We start from the raw sequence: 18,757 nt of genomic DNA, 5'->3' as shown, positions 1-18,757 counted from the left end.
TGGGGCTCCACCCTGTTCCTGCAGACCGCTGGGGCCAGGGCGTGTCCTCGCGTGTGCAGAAGTGGCTCTATGAGAAGTTTGGGGAGTACATAGAGGACTTCCGCTTCCAGCCAGAGGAGAGCGCCGTGGAGACCGAGGAGCCCCTCAGTGCTCGCAGGTGTCTGGGGGCGGGAGGAGGGGCCCTTGGCCCGGGGCTGCCCTGCACCTGCTTTCCCACGGCTTAAGGGGGCAGGGTCCTGGGGCTCCAGGAGCTCGGGACACCACCCCCTTGGCCCTGAGTGTCCAGGGGCTGTAGGACAGGACAGGACAGAGCCGGCCAGCACGTTGACCGGGTCCCGTCTTTCTCCACTCTATTGCAGGTTAACAGAAAACATGAGACGACTGAGTAAGTCAGGCCCAGGTGCCCACCAGGGGTGGGGGCACCAGCTGCTGGGGCCCTGCAGGGGCACGTTGGTGAGGGGCCTTCCCCCACTCCCCCCAGAGGAAGGGCGGTGCCTAGGCAGGCCGCTGCTGCTCTCTCAGTGTGTCCTCCAGTTGGAAAGCAGCTCTCTTGTCCTGCACCCCCAGGCCCTGGGAGTGGGCGTGCTCTCCTCCCTGTGGGGGCGTGGGCCAGGGGCCGACCCCTGCTGACCGCTGTGGCCTCTTGCAGAGCGCGGGGCCAAGCCGGTCACCAGCTTCGTGAAGAACCTGTCCGCCTTGTCTGACTGGTACTCCGTCTACACCTCCGCCATAGCCTTCACCGTGAGTGCCGACTGAGGTGGGGCCCTGCCCCCTGGGCCGTGTGGCTTCAGTGCCAGGGACAGGCTCCAACTGCTTATTCACCTATAAAGTGGGCACAGCAGCCCTGTGGGTGCTGGGAGGATCTCACCTGATTGGCTTGGCATGGCCCCTGGGGCCCTGGGTGAGGTGTGGCCTGCAGCCAAGGGCAGAGTGTAGCCTGGGGCCCTGGACAGGATGTGGCCTGGGGCCCTGGATGGAGTAAGGCCACTGCCCCAGCTGCTCGCATCTGCACCTGGTGCTGCCCAGGCCCGGACCGAGGCTGGAAGGCCGCCCTCCCACCTTCCTGCAGCCCAGAAGATAGCCCCCCTGTTGGGGGAACCCCGGCTCTGGGCAGTTTCCAGAAGCCCCATGCGGCTTAGGGAGGTGGGGTCTTTGCACACTCATTGGTTAAGGGTGTGGTGGCAGATGCCAGCTTCACACGGGCACCTTATAGGCCCTGCTGCCTGGGTGCCAGCCGTGCGCGGTTCCCACCCCCCTCCCAGCTTCCTCCTGGGCTCGTGGGGCCACCCCTGTCCCCTGCAGGCATCGGCTCCGTGTCCTCAGCACCCGTGCGTGGGAGTGAAAGCAGCTCTGTGGCTCTTCACCTGCCCGTTCAGGGTTGCTGAGCCCCAGGGTGGGGGGAGCCAGAGCGGGATGCCCAGTGGGGGTTCTCACCCCTCTACTGGTCCCAGCTGCTTCCAGGCAACACAGCCTCCTGCCCACGCCAGCCTGCAGCCTTCCTGTGTGGGTTGTCTCTATGTTTTAAAAAAAGATTTATTTATTTATTTGGACATCAGAGTTACCAAGAATGGGAGAAAAAGAGAACTTCCATAATGACTGGAACTGAGTCTCCCCCATGGGTGCAGAGGTCAAGCGCTTGCCCGTCCTCTGCTGCTCGCCCAGGAGCGTGAGCAGGGCGCTGGATTGGAAGTGGAGCAGCTGGAACACAAACTGGCACCCATATGGCATGCCAGCGCTCTATGCACTGTGGCTTTGTCTCTTAATGGAGGACGCAGTGGCTTGCCCTGAACCAAGGGTCCAGCCGTGTTGCCATCCCCTCACCTCCCCGCCTGCCTGTCACCCACAGGTGTACATGAATGCCGTGTGGCATGGCTGGGCCATCCCTATGTTCCTATTCCTGGCGATTCTGAGGCTGTCCCTCAATTACCTCATAGCCAGGTAGGTGAGCAGGGGTGCCAGCTGCCTTGTGCAACTGGTGTTCCGTCTACACAGCAGCCATCTACTGTGACTCTGATGGGCCCGGAGACCCCTAGGCAACACGACCATCTCTGCCTCTGTTGGCTGGGGGGCCTGATGGTACCTCCCCACGGTCGGGGGGCTGGGGTGGCACTGGCCCATGTCCATGGCGGCATCACCCCTCCCCCGTCCTCTTCCCAGCACCTTTTTCATACAGGTGGCTTGAAGGGAGCCAGCACCCTGGGGTGCGCTCCTGGGTGTCCAAGGCCCAGGGCTGCCTCGGGGCTTCTGTGGTGGTACTGGTTAGGGAGCTGGCACTATTCTCCTCGGCTTGTGCCTCCCCTCCTGGTGCCCCCGGCCTACCCCACATCTCCACCTGCCCCTCACGCCCGGCCTGCCGCATGCCCCCGGCCTGCTTCTCACCCCCGGCCTGCTCCTTGCCCTGCTCCTGAGGGGCATCTGATAGAGGGAGGTTTTTATTACCCTGGATGGGGTCAGCAGCCCCAGAGCTGCGCTGGGCCCACACAGGTCTCTGGATGCCCGCACTGCTTCTGAATGGATACCCTCCCAGGGGTGGACTCCAGGGAAGGGACACTGGGTCCTGCACCCAGGAGCTGGGGACCAGGGGCTTCCAGCAGCACCCTCTCCTATGGGCCTGGCACTGTTGCTAAGGCATGTTCCCTTCCTCTGGCAGGGGCTGGCGGATCCAGTGGAGCATCGTACCAGAAGTTTCCGAGGCCGTGGTAAGTCCGGGGCCTAGGGGTTCCACACGGCCCGGCCTGGCACAGATGGGGAGACCTCCAGCCCGCCTCTAGGAGAGCCACGCGTGCACTTGCCCCATGCTGACCGGAGGCGGCTGGCGTGGCTCCCACAGGCCCCTGGGTGGGCAGTGCCACATCATTACTGAGTGCCTGGTATATGAAAGAGGGTTTTCTTGGCACCCACTCCTGTGGCTGCTTTGGCACACAGGTTGGTAGTGACTAATTGTGTGCCTGAATAAGCCACAAATCGGGAGGGCAGTTTGCTCAAAGGGACAGATGCAGGCTGGGCCTCGGGGACAGCCCACGTGTAGGAAGCCATGGCCGAGGAGGCAGACCCAAGCCTGAGCCTCCCTCCCTATGAGGGCTGTGGGACCGGGGGGCTGAGTGAGACAGTCTGAGCTGGGCTCAGCTGCCGTGGCTCCGCCCTGCCGCAGCCTCCATCCCTCCAGGCTGCTGGGCACAGCGAGGTGGCCTCGGGTACCTAGACAGGAGCATGCCTGCTGCATTGGCAGGAACTCGGGACCTCCTCGATGCCAGTGGAAACTTCTTTCCCTCCGGCTGCAGGAACCTCCCAAGGAAGACCTGACGGTGTCTGAGAAGTTCCAGCTAGTGCTGGACGTTGCCCAGAAAGCCCAGGTACTGTGCTGGGCAGCACCCCTGGGTGCTGGGCCCCTGGCCTGTGCACGGGCATCGCCAGTGACCCCGCTATGGTTGAGCACTGCTCGGGAAGGACTTGGCTTGGATCTGCAAAGAGCAGGGCTCACTTTGGCTTCAGACCAGAGCCCGCCCCACACCCACCCAGGCCTGGGCAGGGCCTCAGGACTGACCCCTGGCCGGCCGGGCTTCTGACAGGCACCTGCTGTTTCTTCTCCACACAGAACCTCTTTGGCAAGATGGCCGACATTCTGGAGAAGATCAGGAAGTAAGTGGCCCGCCCCCACGAGGACTGGGATGGCCACCTGGCCCGGCTGCCCCCACGGGGACCTGGATGGCCGCCCCCACGGGGACCTGGACGGCCACCTACTGGCCCAGGCCTGGCCTCCCACACGGGGACCTGGATGGCCGCCCCCACGGGGACCTGGACGACCACCTACTGGCCCAGGCCTGGCCTCCCACACGGGGACCTGGACGGCCGCCCCCACGGGGACCTGGACGGCCACCTACTGGCCCAGGCCTGGCCACCCACACGGGCACCTGGACGGCCGCCCCCACGGGGACCTGGACGGCCACCTACTGGCCCAGGCCTGGCCTCCCACACGGGGACCTGGACGGCCGCCCCCACGGGGACCTGGACGGCCACCTACTGGCCCAGGCCTGGCCACCCACACGGGCACCTGGACGGCCGCCCCCACGGGGACCTGGACGGCCACCTGGCCCGGACCCAGCCGCCTGACCGCCCGTCTCCCCACAGCCTGTTCATGTGGGTCCAGCCTGAGATCACACAGAAGTTGTATGTGGCGCTGTGGGCCGCCTTCCTGGCCTCCTGCTTCTTCCCCTACCGCCTGGTGGGGCTGGCCGTGGGTAAGGAGAGACAGGCACAGGTGGGCGGGAGATCAGGGTCCCCAGGAGGGATGACCCTGCTCGGGGGTGGGTAGAGAGCCTGCTGGAGCAGAGGGGAGCCTGAGGCTGTGGGTGGGGCCTGAGGCTGTGGGTGGGGCCTGAGGCTGTGGGTGGGGCTGAGCAGAGGGCACCTGCTGGGTCCAAGCAGGTCTGCTTGGGAGGCAGAGCCAGGGGCTTGCTGGACTGCGTGGGGAGAAAGGGTTAGGGGAATGCTGAGTTGCTGCGTGGTGCTCAGTGCAAGGCTGAGATGTAGTCCTTCGTGGGGCGGGGTGATGGCTTGCTTCTGAGGTGGAGGGGCCCAGATAACAGTGGCACACAGGACCCCACCCTGAGGGGCATGAGGCTGTGCAGGGCAGGTGGGAGATGGGCACAGAGAGAAGCCACAGGGAGCCCAGGTGGTGGCATGTGAGGGAGGGGGACAGGGGCGGGTTGAGGGTGCTGGGTGCACACAGAGGCCCTTGGAGCATGGCTCGAGTGGACTGAGCAGGGCTGGTGGGGGCTGGGTAGAGCTGTGTACCTGCTGGACACACCAGAGCCCAGGGAGCCCTCAACAGGGTAGGGAAGGGAGGAGCTGCAGCTTGAGGCTGTGGGGAGACAGCACACGGTCATGTGACGGTCACCATCCTGAGGCTGCCCACTGTCTGGACTGTCACGTGACATGTCTGTCTCCAAGAGCATGCCCTGAGCCACAGGGCTCCTTTGTATCCCTGGGGTCCCAACCCGGAGCCCACCCTAGCCCCACTGGGTCTCAGGCCAGCACTGTGTCCCCGCCCATGTCCTGAACCGTCCTCGCCAGCAACTTCCTGCCTGTGTCACTGGGCCCAGTGGGCTGGCAGCCCCACGGGGAGCAGGATAACAAAAGCCAGCATGCCCATGGGACTGTAGGGTCCCTTGTGACTCCTTGGGACCTGGACTGGCCCAGAGCTGCTGCGGGGCAGGCAGGGCAGGACCCTGAACACTCTGCCACCCCAGGATTTTCTAAGCCTTGGAGCCCAGGTGACAAGCACACAAGTGTGCCACCAGGTCTTTGGCCCTGTGCCAGTCCCTCCTCACCCAATTTGCTCCCCTCCCTGGGTCTAGCTCTGGGAGACTCGCCTCTCCCTGCGCCCCGTCTTTCAGGGGCCACCCCTGAGCAGTCTGGCCATCCCCTCCAGGCCTCTACGCGGGCATCAAGTTTTTCCTCATCGACTTCGTCTTCAAGCGCTGCCCCCGGCTCCGTGCCAAGTATGACACACCCTACATCATCTGGAAGAGCCTGCCCACTGACCCGCAGCTCAAGGAGCGCTCTGGCAACACTGCGACCCGCAGGGTGAGCCCCTGGCCCCGCCCCCAAGAGCTGGCTGCTCCCATGTCTCGGGGGGCCTGGAGGCTGCCCGCTCACAGCACCCCACTATCTCTAAGGCTCATGGTTGCCTCTGGGCCCTTGCCAGCGCCACACCCCCACAGGCAGGCAGGTGTGGGGCTTAGAGACGGGGTGTCCAGCCCCTCTGGTAAGGCCAAGCAACTTGCCAGCTGGTAGTGGGCCCTATGGGTGCTGACCCTGAGCCAGGACATAGATCTTGGGGGTCCCTCAAATGCCAGAGGAGATGCTGGTGCTAGGGGAAATCCAGGCAGGCTTCCTGGTGGAGGTGGACCTGCAGCAGTCTGGATGTGAGTGTCCTCTTAGGATGCATGGGTGCCCATCAGCAGGAGGGACGCTCGGGGCAGGGATGGGGCAGGGGCAGGCTCCTGGGCTCCAGGCAGTATCTGCCCCCACCTCCTGTCAGTATCCACCTGGTCCTGGGGTGGTGGTGGGCCCCAGCTGCATGGCCAAGCTCCCAGCCTTGCAGGGCCCCTCCCGCCATGACCTCCCTATTGTGAGAGCTCACCCCTGGCCTTGTCCTGGTCACACATGCACCTGCTGTTTCTCCTGTGGCCAGCCATCAGTGTGCCTGCACAGCCCGCTGACCACCTGCCGTGAGCAGAGGCCACGCTCTCGTGTGCCGAGGCCTCCTGCATGGCCTGTCCTGTGGCTGCCGCATCGTGGCCTCGCTGCAGGACGCGGTCCTCCTGCTGTGTGGACTGGGCGGTGTGGAGCCATGCCCCCTCCCGCGGCCGTGGCCAGTCTGCCTGCTAGGCCCTGACGGGGCTTCGTTTGTATGTCCTTGTAGCTGCAGGCGGCTGCGTCACGAAGCTACGTGTCCAGCGCTCCAGCCAGCCTGAGCAAAGATGAGGAGACCAGCCGCTGCCACACCACCAAGAAGGGCAACTTTCATGAGATTTTTAACTTGACGGAGAATGAGCGTCCGCTGGCCGGTGCGTGTGCAGGACCTGACTGGACACGGACTCGGGTGGAGGCCTGTGTTCAGGCCCACCCTGAGCAGGAGGGACAGCCCCATGTCTGCTCTGGGCACCACTGCCCGGGCCTAGGCAGGTGCTGACATGCTGGAAGTCTCTTGAAAGGTGCCCCATGAAGCCCCAGGCCCCCAGCCAGCCTTCCAGAAAGAGCGCTCTGCACAACACCCAGCTCCCACATCCCTGTCCTCGCGGCCTGCTGCAGGGAGGTGCGGCCCGCGGTGGCCGCAGCTGCAGTGTGGTGTGTCAGGGAGGTGCGGCCCGCGGTGGCCGCAGCTGCAGTGTGGTGTGTCAGGTGTCGCCACCTTAAAGGTCGCGAGCCCTGCCCCTTGCTGCATGTGGGGACACCCTTTCAGCAGACTCCCTTAGGTCTGTGCTCCTGCATGCCGTCCAGTGGGAGCAGCCGGAGGCCTGTTCGGCTGGGCTTGGGAACCTGGCAGGCATGGGTGGCCTGCCGTGGACACAGGAGGTTTCCTCTCCCCCGGGCAGTGTGCGAGAGCGGCTGGCGCTGCTGCCTCATCAACAGAGACCGGAAGATGCCGACCGACTACATCAGGAACGGGGTTCTGTACGTCACGGAAAAGTGAGCATCGCGAAGGCTCCTGTGGGGGAAGCCGGGTGGGCTCCTCGGGGGAGGCTGTGCCATCTGCCGGCGGGCTGGGCTCCTTGGGGAAGCCGGGTGGGCTCCTCGGGGGAGGCTGTGCCATCTGCCGGCGGGCTGGGCTCCTGGAGGAGGTCCTGCTGTCTGCCCGGGAGCCCTCAGGCAGGCCTCCCCCTGGAGACCAGTACCTCCCACAGGGCCCCAGCCTTGGTGCTGGTTGGGGTGGAGGGACGGCTCTAGTGCCAGCAGCCTGGAGGTCCGAGCGCTGCCTCGGTTGCCACACTGTGCCCTGCCTCCCGCCCCCTCAGTTACCTGTGCTTCGAAAGCTCCAAATCTGGGTCCTCCAAGAGGAACAAGGTCATCAAGCTGGTGGACATCACGGACATCCAGAAGGTGGGTGCCTGTCCCCCCATCCGCGGGCTCCCCCGGGAGCCGCTGCCCCCCACCGTGGGCTCCCCCGGGAGCCGCTGCACCCCCATCCGCGGGCTCCCCCGGGAGCCGCTGCACCCCCAACGCGGGGGCCTCACGCACCAGTACACTGGCCGGGCGGGGCTGGCTCCCCCTCGTCCACATGGGTCGGACACAGGAAGGGGGCCGCGTGGGCTCGGCCCCACATCTCAGCAGGAGTCTCTGCCCGCCGTGCCCTGCACTCTTGCTAAGGTCCTCAGAAGACTAGGGCCCTGCATCTGCCATGGGGAAGGCAGGGCTGATGGTTGTGCTTCGCTGGCTTCCTGCGTGGGTCAGCACATGGGCTGTGCCAGTGGACGTGACCCCGGCACAGGGGCGGGCAGTGTTCCCTGGGGGCTCTCTCAGCGCCCTGGCCAGGCAGTCAGGCCAGCAGTGGGCTCCCCATCTGCTGAGCAGGACCCCTCCCCACCTGTGGCTGTGGTGGGTCACCTCACCTCCTTGTAAGAGCTGGGATGCCCCTTGTGGTGCCAGGCCATGGCGTGAGCTTTAGAGCCCATTCCCCACGTGCGGCACTCTTGGGGGCAGCCCTCCCTGGCTGACTGCTCGCTTAGCCACACAGGGTGGGGCAGTGCTCACTGGCCCTCCCCCTCCCACCCTGCCGTGCCCCCGGGTCCTTCCGGAGGGATCCACGTGACACCGGGCTGCTGTTTTCCAGTACAAGGTCCTGTCCGTCCTCCCGGGCTCTGGCATGGGCATCGCCGTGTCGACACCATCAACCCAGAAGGTAGGTGCCCAGTGTTGGCTGTGGCAGGTGCAGCTTGTGCCCAGGGGCCGAGGCCTGTGGAAGGTGGGGTGGAGCCAGGGCAGTGGTCTCTTGCCTGCCGCCGTGGTTGACTGAGGGCTTTGCCTCCCGCCAGCCACTCGTGTTCGGTGCCATGGTACACAGAGATGAGGCGTTCGAGACCATCTTCAGCCAGTACATGAAGATCACGGCCGCAGCCGGCGGCGGCGACAGCTAGGACTGATCTTCCCAGGGACGTGGCTGGGGTCTCCCACGTGACCCGGGCAGGTGGACGCTCGGAGAGCTTCGTGACCTGCTGCAGTAACCCCCATGCCCCGTGGATCAGTTGCGTGGATCCCTGCATTGCACGGCCTGGCAGGAAGCGGCGAGCTCATGGCATGCTGCCCGGGCCCCTGAGGGACATGTGCACACACCAGTGGGTGAGGGGCTCGAGGCTGCAGGCCTAGGCACACATCCATGCCGCCCACTCCAGTCTGGGCACAACTGGCGCATGGCAGGCCCCTGCTATGGCACTGGTGGGAAAAAGTGCCACAGAAGCCGTGGCTGGCCGTCAGTGGGACCCTGCTGCTGTCCTCAGAGCGCAGGGGCGGGACAGGCAGCCCCAGGCTCGCCACCCCGGGCCTCTTCCCTGCTGCCCCGAGGCCTGCGGAATGGCACAGCCCCGTTGCCCTGTGCTCGCAGGCCAAGAGGCATTGTGGGTGCTCGGAGCGTAGGCCACTCAGGTGACACGGGGGGCTGGAGTGGGGACATGGGGGAGGAGCCGTGAGCAGAGGCGGGGAGCACCCGAGAGTGAGGGCAGTGCTATGGCCGAGGCCGTGGTCTTCCTGGGACGTCTGCACTTGTCTTTGTGGTGGGAGGGCAGCTGGCCTGGAGGGAGGCCAGCAGGGCTGCACACTCTGCCCCACCTTGCCCGTCGCCATGGAGAAGCCCTCCCGAGTGCCGAGTCCCGTGGGGGTCTCTAGATTGTTGTTTTTTGAAGACACAGATTCTATTTTTTACAGAGAGCAAGCTGTTTTTTCTTATTTTTGTATCATTTTTCAGGTGTGATTTGTACCTTTGCTGCAGTCCTCATCCAGGGTGGGGGCCCCGTGGCGTGGGCTCAGGTCAGCCTTTCCCAGGGGCCGGGCCAGGGGCGGGCGCACGCACACCCCCTTGCTGGAAGGGGCGCGCACGCAGTCCTGGCCACACAGATGTCAGTCTTCCAGAAGATTCTGCCCCCGCCTTGTGGACAGAGATGGGAGCGGTGAATCCAAGCTCTTGGGGCACCTGGCAAGAGAACACAGCCTGTCCCCAGGTCATGGTCAGACTTTTCAGGGCCCAGGGCGTGCCTCTGAAGGCGCTAACATTGTCCCCAGGCATAGCAGGGAGGGTCCCTCGCAGGGCAGGGGGCTCCTGGGGGCAAGGGGGCAGTGGTGTGTTGGAGTCCCTTTATGGAGGAAGGGAGGTGAAGACATACCACGTGCTGGGGCGAGGGTCTGCCTGGGGACGCGGAGGCCGGCAGCAGCTGGCTCTGGATTCCGGTGGGGACGGGGCCGTCGCCTGGCTGCAGGCTTGGGCTCCCCGCGGTGGGTGTGCGTGGCCCGCGTTGAGCCCTGTCAGTGCGGGCAGAGGCTCCACTTCTGCGCGGCCGTGTTGTCGTGTGCGGGACGTGCCTCTGGCAGTGTGTACATAAGTCGTTCCCGGCGTGACTTGTTCAACACAAGGCTCGTACTGTATGAAGAAGCAACAGGAAACACAAGCCCTCTGTAACATTCTAACGTTTTTTTAAGAAGACCTTGTTTGTTTAAAGAAAAAGTCTTGTATAAATTATAATTTTTATTTAAATAAACCTAAAATGCTTTGTGTTAAAGCTCAGGACCGTCCAGTACATGGGCAGCGCTGGTACTGACTGCCCACCGGGGTCTGCAAGGCAGCTGGGGGCTGTGTGCCCGGGCAGGCGGTTGTGGGTTCTGGAAGCAGAGCCCAGGTGGGTGCTGTCTGGCGGTTGCACAGCACCTTGGGGTTGCGCCAAGGTCCTCGCCCTGGGAGGAAGGATACCCAACCATGCTCGTGGCTCGGTCAAGACGTCAGCCCTGGACGAGGGGCCCAGGAGCCCACCGGGATCAAGTGCACACCTGTGACACCTGTGCTGGGTGCACTGACAAGGCGTGACCCTATGCTGCAGCCCAGAGGAGCCCTCCAGGAAAACCGGGCCTTTCCAGGGGCCAGCTGGGAGCCTCAGGGAGCCTGACCATACCAGGTTAGTCGTGCACGCATGTCCCACCTGCGGGCTGTGCAGGCAATGCTGGGACGTGATGCTGAGGGGACGGAGGTGCCGCCACTCCCCAACTCCCTGTCCCCTCGGTGTGTCTATGGCAGGCTCCACGGGACTGGGGCATGGGGAGGAAGAGGGGTTCTTGGGCCTGCATGGAACCATTTGGAGACCCCTGCCCTTCAACCAGGCCTTGATGCTAGAGGAACGGCGCGTTTGCAGGTTCGACTTAGCAAGCAGCTCTGAGGTGCCCCCTAGTGGCTGTCTGTCCCCCCTGCGGCCCTGTGCACCTCGCGCGGCTCTGGGCCGCCTCTCTGTGGGCAGGGGTGGTCACCTCTGTGGGGATGGGGTAGGTGGAGCTCCGTTCCCTCTCAGGGTGGGCGTGGTGGGCGCAGAGGCACCCTGCAGGAGGGCAGGGCTGTTGTGCCTGGGGTCCGATTGGGAGTCCTGTGCCTGCCTCCGCAGGTCACCCTGGCTTGTGGGATTCTGCCTCCTAACATAGGCTGACCCTGACTGGCAGCTGGCTGCGATTCCCACACTGCCAGGCCTCCTGTGCTGTCTGCCCCTTCTGTCCATGCCCACCGGTCAGGCCCCGTGCGGCAGCCGTGAGGTCAGGAGTGGTGTTCACTGCATGTCTTCATGATGCATCCTGCTCCGAGAGGGATTTGTCAAAGAAAGGAGACAACGCCAAATTCTGCCCAAAGTAACTTTATTTTTGTCTTTTTGAACAGATCAAATATGCCATCTTCTAATCTTGAAGCCAGCAAGATTAGAGAAAACCAAGCCAGCCTCTCCATCAGTGTTGCAGGGGAGAGTGCCCAGTGCGCTGGCCACACTGCCCGGGGACGCCTCTACCGAGAGCCCACATGGGCGAGCTGCTGTCGGCTGTGCCAGGAGCTGCCCCGCCTGCTGCCACCACTGCCACCTGTGTGCGCCACACGCCAGGGTCCAGGAGCTGCAGCTCTGCATCCAGGAGGCTGTGCAGGGCGTGTCCGCAGGGCCTCTCCTGTGTCGCATGTGGTGGTCAGAGCCTCCACATGAGCCGTTTCCCCAAGATCAGCTGCAGGTTCTCAGATGGACCAGCATGTGGGCACCTTGGTCAGGACCACCTGGGCGGGTGCTGGCCGCCCACAGTCTCCTGGGGACCCTCCCACCTGTCAACACCCCACAGGAAAGTCAGAGGAACCCCAGGCTACAGCGGCTGTGCTGTCCCTCAGAGCTGTCAAAGCTGAGTGCTCACAGCCAGGGCTCTGCCCCTCCCCACGGGCACGGCTCTACCCCTCCCCGCGGGCACGGCTCTGCCGCTCCTCACGGGCACGGCTCTGCCCCTCCCTGCGGCCACGGCTCTGCCCCTCCCCACGGCCACAGCTCTGCCCCTCGCGGGCACGACTCTGCCCCTCCCTAAGACCGCTTGTCCAGCTACTGGGGTCCAACCACAGGACTTGTGCCATTGCCTTTGAAGACATGGTCTGAATAAAGCCATTGCCAGGGCTGCCCTTTGGCCTGGGTGGCGCTGACAGAAAACCGGAAGTGGTGTGTAGCTCAAGCTGTGGCAGGGGCATTGCTGGACATGTGCAGGCCATCCATTGCCCAGCGGGAGGAACAGCGCACCAGGCTGGGCTCTCTCACGGCCAGGTGCTCCCTCGCTCTGCAGGGCAGAGGCTCCGCTGCCCTCGCCTGTTTGAGACAAGACTTTCATAGGGGTCTCAGTGATTCCATCTGTCAGGAACAGGCCACCCCGGCAATGCGGCCACCCACAGCTCCCCGGGGACCCACACCCTCTTGCTGCTGTGGCCAGGCACTTCCGGTGCAGTGGCAGCCCCTTGGTTCAGAGACTAACTCACATGACATGACCCAAAAGACCAAGACGTCTGACCACAGACCCCGGCAGGACAAGAACAGAGCATCGTGGGCCCGTGTGCTGGCAGAGCTAGCTGGGGGTGGGGGGCTCAGCGGGTGGGCGTGAAGGCCGCAGAGCAGGTGCAGTGTGGCATCCCCACACATCTGCAGCACCCCCGCCCATGGCTCCTGCCCCAGCTGGACTATCGGTGCAGATGCTGCCTGCTCACGCAGAGAGGGCCACCCTGGGCGGCCGTGGGCGTAAAGGCAGGATGAGGACAGACTCGCCACAGGCCATTGGAGTCCTGCGGGTGGTCCCAGTACCCAGGTCATCCATCGCCCTTGACCAGGAGGCATGTGCAGGTCCCTGGAGAGTTCACATCGTGTCCCTACAATTATTGCCAGGAAGGGAGCTGCCGACAGCCGTGCTGACGGCCACGTCGGGCTAAGGGGCAGGTGAGGCAGCCTCAGGGGCCCCGAGATGCCAGAGGTGGGTGGTGAACGGCTCACCAAAGGGAGTTTCCTAAAATCGAGATTGAGCTATCAAAAATAAATCTACTTGAAGCGTATCTGTCCCGTCCTCGGCCTGCAGCCCTGTGCGGACCTCGTCCCTCCACATGCAAGCAGGGGACCGCAAGTGGCACCTTCTCAGCTGCGTGCTGCTCGCTGGGGGCGCTCCTCAATGCCGCGTGCAAACAGCCGGACTAGCTGGCAGTGGACCCTGCGGAGACACAGGGTGGTGGTTACACCCATGGGGTCGTCCCTCATAGTGTCTTGGGCAGGGCTGGCAGCAGGTGGCCCAGGCACAGCCAGGCATCATGGCCGGCTGTGCAGCCTGAGGGACTACTGACCCCAGTGTACTGCCGGGGTCAGCTGATCTGATGCCAACCCCAGCATGCCAGTGGGGAATCCTGGCTGTGCCCCGCTTCCTAGGCACCGAACTCATGGGGCCCCTATTCTCAGGGATGATCAGTTGGGGCCTCCCGTGTCTTGGCTGGCAGTGTCAGCATCCCCCACGGCCAACCCTGGCTATTCACTCGTGGAAAACAGCCCAGTCTGCCACCGGGTTGCATGGTGGGCATGCTGCTGCTCGCCCAGATGGGTTGTGCCACAAGGGTTCCCGCCTTATTGGCAGAATATTCTACTTCAACAACTATCAAAGTGAATCCCACATTCCCCAGGCATGTAAGGTGAGTCAGCAGCAGCCACATCCGTTTGCTGGCCATGCGACATCCATAGGGCCCTTCTGAGCACTGCTCATGCTTGGGGCCACCCCGCCCCAGGACGCTGGCTGGTGGAAGCGTGGTCATGGAGACACTGGCCTCCCAGTCACTCCCCTGGGACCCACACTCCGCTGTTAGGAAGGCCCCGAGATCTCCCTGAATCCTGGCCCGCTCCCCCATTCCTGTACACCCACACCCCAGCCCTTTCTGGAAAACCACCTTGCCCTGTGCCTGCCCAGGGAGAGAAGTTGCTATCAGCTCAGACTCCCCCTCAACTCACCTGCAGATTTCCAAGCCCAAATTTGGCGTGCCCTATGCATGAGCTTGGGGAATGCCCTGGCCCCTGCTGGCCTGGCCGCCTGTGAGGGCAGGCTTGGAGACTTGGCAGCCAGGACACAAAGAAGGTGCAGCCTCAGGCAGCTCCAGCTGGCTCCCGGTGTCCTGCCCTGCCCGAGTGCTCACTCTGGCCTGGACTGTAGGCCTGCCCCAGCAGCAGACCACCACACACCTTGGGTGGCCCTTCCCCTCTGTCCACCAGCGCAGGTGCCCCTCGCAGCCCCTTCCCGCAGTGTGCAGCACAGATGCCCACATCCCCTTCCCCAGCACTGGGACAGCTCACCATGGCCCCTCGTGGCCATGAATCACGAGGTGAGTGCAGTGGACCAGTGAGAGGAGGGTGAACGCACCCACCCGCACACCGGGTCCAAGGCTGGGAGCCCTGGGCCTGCACGCCTCACCTCACCTCGATGGCAGGGCTATGCAGGACCTCCCCATCGCAGTTCCAGGAGCTGCGGGAGACCTCCCTGCAACACCTAGGGTTCTCACTGCACAGGGACCCGAACCGCTGCTGGCTCCTGTCCTGGAGGCCGCCCTCCTCCTCGCCGGCATGCTTCGAGGTGAACTGGAATCTTTTGACCCGGTAAACTTCAACGAATGTGAAGTCAAACTGCAGGAAGACAAGATAGGCATTTCACCTTTGTGCTGTCCTAGGCCTGGGCCTGCTCGCTCCCCTCAGCCCTGCCGGCCACCTGCTCCTGGGCCCAGGCCCTGCTCGTACCCCTCAGCCCTGCCGGCCACCTGCTCCTGGGCCCAGGCCCTCTGCAGCGGGCTCGCGTGTCCCAGCCCCATCCCGGCTCCTGGCCGCCTGCCACCCACACCGAGGTCTGGTGCCCACCCCGCCCGTCCTCAGCAGAATGGGCATCTGGGGAGCCGCTCGCTCAGGGGCTGTCCTGCCCCTCTGCTTCTGACACGAACTGTTCTTCTTCTTATTTCTTTTCCTAGTTCCATCTCGGCAAGGCCCGCCTGCTCGCCAGCCTGCGCTCTGCACCCTGCCCGTACCTGTCGATGCTCGCGGCCGACCCACCCCGTCCCCCCCCCCAGCCCACGGTCAGGCAGAACTGCCTTAGACCAGTCGGATAACAGATTTTAAGGAACTCATCAACACTGGGCTGAGCTTTCATCCCAGCTGTCGCCTTTCTTAGGATACGAGGACACCAGGGGTGACAGCCCTGTCCAACTCTGGAGCCTGAAGACAGTGTCGCCAGGGACCCTGCCACAGTGTGTGGGACAAGGGCTGCTTGCATGTGGTCTCCTGCACTGCACCGAGTTGTGCTTTTCCGGAATTCTCCATTTGACATTCCGGCTGACCACAAGAAGTGGAGCAGCCATGCCCCCTCCTCTGCAGCAAAGATGGACAACGTGCCCTCAAGTTTTACAAGCACGTTTGTGAGCACAGCTTACACCTGGCACTGAGCAGACCCAGGGCTCTGCCCCGAGTCCCCAGGACGGCCCTCACCTGGTCGCCCTGGTTCGTGTGCCTGACCAGGAACCTCAGGAAGTTGAGCCGGGAGCACTTGCGGATGAGGATGAGGTCACAGGAGCCGTCGCCCACGTGCGCGGCTGGGGAGAGGCCCCTGGGGCTCCGGGGGCAGGCACAGCACATGTTTGCAGCATTGATGGCCAGGAACTTCCCACCGACCACCTGCCACTCCTCCATGTCCTCTGCAGAGGGAGGGCCAGGCTGTGGTGACCACGCAGGGCAGCTGTCCCGGGACCCTCTGGGCTTCCCGCTACCAAGTACCATGTGCAGTCTGCTTCCCTCCTCAGCCCCAAGCCCACCCGCCCCAGCTGCCCTCGGCCTGCAGACGTGTGCTGGACCCACAGCGTTGCCCCTGAAAAGCTGGGTAGCGTCTGCCCCGCCTCATGGGTGCCACTCTACAGTGAACTGGCGCAGGAATCAGGAGACCTGGGTCCCACAGCAACCTGCTTCAGGCTGCCACTGTGAGGCCCCCGCCTGGGCTACAGAGGTCTTTCCGCATTTGTAAAGCACAGCAATCTTGAGTGGAATTATTCACCACTCCAATTTCAATGTCCAGACTAAGGTTTTGGGGACAGGTGGGCTCACTGTTCGTCTGCACCCTGCATGTGCAGGCTCGGGCTGCGGGGCTGGGGGAGAGCAGAGGGGAGCAGCAGGACGGCCCCCTGACATGGGGCTCCCCGCAGCAGAGGACATGGAGCAGATGGACGGGCATGGGCTCTGGCCCGTGCTGCCTGGAGCGCAGAGCGCGCGGCAGGACAAGGGAAGGCAGAGGGGACGGAGGCAGACGGAGGCAGAGGGGACGGAGGCAGACGGAGGCAGAGGGGACGGAGGCAGACGGAGGCAGAGGGGACGGAGGCAGACGGAGGCAGAGGGGACGGAGGCAGACGGAGGCAGAGGGGAGGCAGAGGGGACGGAGGCAGACGGGAGGCAGAGGGGACGGAGGCAGATGACGGCAGAGGGGATGGAGGCAGAGGGGACAGAGGCAGACGGAGGCAGAGGGGAGGAGGCAGACGGAGGCAGAGGGGACAGAGGCAGACGGAGGCAGAGGGGAGGAGGCAGACGAAGGCAGAGGGGACGGAGGCAGAAGAAGGCAGAGGGGACGGAGGCAGATGACGGCAGAGGGGACGGAGGCAGACGGAGGCAGAGGGGACGGAGGCAGATGAAGGCAGAGGGGAGGCAGAGGGGAGGAGGCAGATGACGGCAGAGGGGACGGAGGCAGATGAAGGCAGGGGGAGGCAGAGGGGAGGAGGCAGATGACGGCAGAGGGGACGGAGGCAGATGAAGGCAGAGGGGAGGCAGAGGGGACGGAGGCAGACGAAGGCAGAGGGGACAGAGGCAGACGAAGGCAGAGGGGACGGAGGCAGACGAAGGCAGAGGGGAGGAGGCAGATGACGGCAGAGGGGACGGAGGCAGATGAAGGCAGAGGGGAGGAGGCAGATGAAGGCAGAGGGGAGGCAGAGGGGAGGCAGAGGGGACGGAGGCAGACGAAGGCAGAGGGGACGGAGGCAGACGGAGGCAGAGGGGAGGCAGAGGGGACAGAGGCAGAGGGGACGGAGGCAGACGAAGGCAGAGGGGAGGAGGCAGATGACGGCAGAGGGGATGGAGGCAGAGGGGACAGAGGCAGACGGAGGCAGAGGGGAGGAGGCAGACGGAGGCAGAGGGGACAGAGGCAGACGGAGGCAGAGGGGAGGAGGCAGACGGAGGCAGAGGGGACGGAGGCAGATGAAGGCAGAGGGGAGGCAGAGGGGAGGAGGCAGATGACGGCAGAGGGGACGGAGGCAGATGAAGGCAGAGGGGAGGCAGAGGGGAGGCAGAGGGGAGGAGGCAGATGACGGCAGAGGGGACGGAGGCAGATGAAGGCAGAGGGGAGGAGGCAGATGAAGGCAGAGGGGAGGCAGAGGGGAGGCAGAGGGGACGGAGGCAGACGAAGGCAGAGGGGACGGAGGCAGACGGAGGCAGAGGGGAGGCAGAGGGGACGGAGGCAGAGGGGACGGAGGCAGACGAAGGCAGAGGGGAGGAGGCAGACGAAGGCAGAGGGGAGGAGGCAAACGGAGGCAGAGGGGAGGAGGCAGACGGAGGCAGAGGGGACAGAGGCCACGCGAGGACGCAAAGGCACCGCAGCCACGCCCATTACCCATGTTCTCCAGCCCGTACAACGCTTTCTTCTGTTCTTCCTCCAGCTGCTGCTTACTCTGCCGACACACAAAGCACCTGGAAGAGAAGAGGGCCACCTTCTAAACACGCACACGTAACAGGAGGACGCATGCCCGGCACAGGTAAAGTGCCTCAATTCTTTCCGTGTAATAAGCAGTTCAATTTCAAAGGCTCAACCTAAATTGCTTTTATTTTGCTCATGAACTTGCATTTCCCAAATTAGGTCTGGAAACCACCATGAGAGCCTGACTCAAGACTAACTCCTCTAGTCACCTGAGGCTCCACAGCTGGCACAGCACTGTCTGGCACAGGTGGCTCAAGGACCAGGGCCACCCATGACTCCTGGGGCAGAAGACACGGTGGTCGCTGGTTTAGCCAGTAACAGGAGGGTAGAGGGTTGGGTCAGCCAGCTGCTGGAGTGCAAGCTCCGACCCCAGTCCCACCAGGTCCTCTCGCCACCAGGGCAAGGGCTGATGCCAGGGATGGGAGCGCGCTCCACGGCATCGCGCTAACGTGCCAGCTCGACGGCTGCCCCGAGGGCCACCGTCTCACAGCCTTCACTTGCAGCGGCTGGGGGAGGCAGTGCCCAGATCGGAATGGCTTTAAAGGATAGGGCAAGGGACTGGTGCCCTGGCTCAACTGGGTAATCCTTCATGCTGTGGTACCAGCATCCCATATGGGTGCCGGTTTGAGTTCTGGCTGCTCCACTTCCCATCCAGCTCCCTGCTAATGGCCTTGGAAAGCAGAAGATAACCCAAGTCCTTGGGCCCCTGCACCCATGTGGAAGGCCCAGAGGAGGCTCCTGGCTCCTGGCTCCAGGTCAGCTCAGCTCTGGCCGTTGTGGCCATTTGCAGAGTGAACCAGTAGATGAAGAGCTCTCTGTTCCTCCTTCTCTCTATTAATCAGCTATCAAATAAAAATAAACAAGTCTTTGCAGTAAGTCCTTAAAACAAAGGCAGGACTAGGTGAGCGGCCCGCAGTGCCTGTCTGTCCTGTCCCAGCAAGGTCCAGGGCAGCGAAGGTCAAGACTGAGTTGAGGTTCTGTTTAA

General features: G+C 63.9%; 2 protein-coding genes across 3 annotated transcripts in view; one reads left to right on the top strand and one right to left on the bottom strand.

The window, feature by feature from the left end:
• The window catches only part of GRAMD4 (GRAM domain containing 4), a 52,084-nt gene extending 43,146 nt beyond the window's left edge, over window positions 1-8,938 (top strand). The window contains exons 6-19 of one of the 2 annotated variants that reach the window (XM_058673265.1): window positions 25-157; window positions 360-385; window positions 650-741; window positions 1,847-1,938; window positions 2,651-2,699; window positions 3,282-3,353; window positions 3,596-3,639; window positions 4,129-4,238; window positions 5,432-5,586; window positions 6,428-6,572; window positions 7,101-7,194; window positions 7,521-7,605; window positions 8,336-8,404; window positions 8,538-8,938. In XM_058673265.1, the coding sequence (XP_058529248.1) occupies window positions 25-157; window positions 360-385; window positions 650-741; window positions 1,847-1,938; window positions 2,651-2,699; window positions 3,282-3,353; window positions 3,596-3,639; window positions 4,129-4,238; window positions 5,432-5,586; window positions 6,428-6,572; window positions 7,101-7,194; window positions 7,521-7,605; window positions 8,336-8,404; window positions 8,538-8,639 (1,268 nt within the window). In that variant the 3' untranslated portion in view covers window positions 8,640-8,938. The remainder of the gene's footprint in view (window positions 1-24; window positions 158-359; window positions 386-649; window positions 742-1,846; window positions 1,939-2,650; window positions 2,700-3,281; window positions 3,354-3,595; window positions 3,640-4,128; window positions 4,239-5,431; window positions 5,587-6,427; window positions 6,573-7,100; window positions 7,195-7,520; window positions 7,606-8,335; window positions 8,405-8,537) is intronic. The other variant, XM_058673264.1, reaches the window with a different exon arrangement.
• The window catches only part of CERK (ceramide kinase), a 52,922-nt gene that overhangs the window by 11,739 nt on the left and 22,426 nt on the right, over window positions 1-18,757 (bottom strand). Inside the window, exons 10-13 of the mRNA XM_058673266.1 lie at window positions 17,689-17,765; window positions 15,531-15,736; window positions 14,473-14,681; window positions 13,145-13,233 (exon numbers count right to left, since the gene is read on the bottom strand). Of these exons, the coding sequence (XP_058529249.1) occupies window positions 13,161-13,233; window positions 14,473-14,681; window positions 15,531-15,736; window positions 17,689-17,765 (565 nt within the window). The 3' untranslated portion in view covers window positions 13,145-13,160. The remainder of the gene's footprint in view (window positions 1-13,144; window positions 13,234-14,472; window positions 14,682-15,530; window positions 15,737-17,688; window positions 17,766-18,757) is intronic.

Source organism: Ochotona princeps, chromosome 15 (genome assembly GCF_030435755.1).
Source record: "Ochotona princeps isolate mOchPri1 chromosome 15, mOchPri1.hap1, whole genome shotgun sequence".
Lineage (NCBI taxonomy): Eukaryota > Metazoa > Chordata > Mammalia > Lagomorpha > Ochotonidae > Ochotona > Ochotona princeps.
This window is presented reverse-complemented; position numbering and strand designations above follow the sequence as displayed.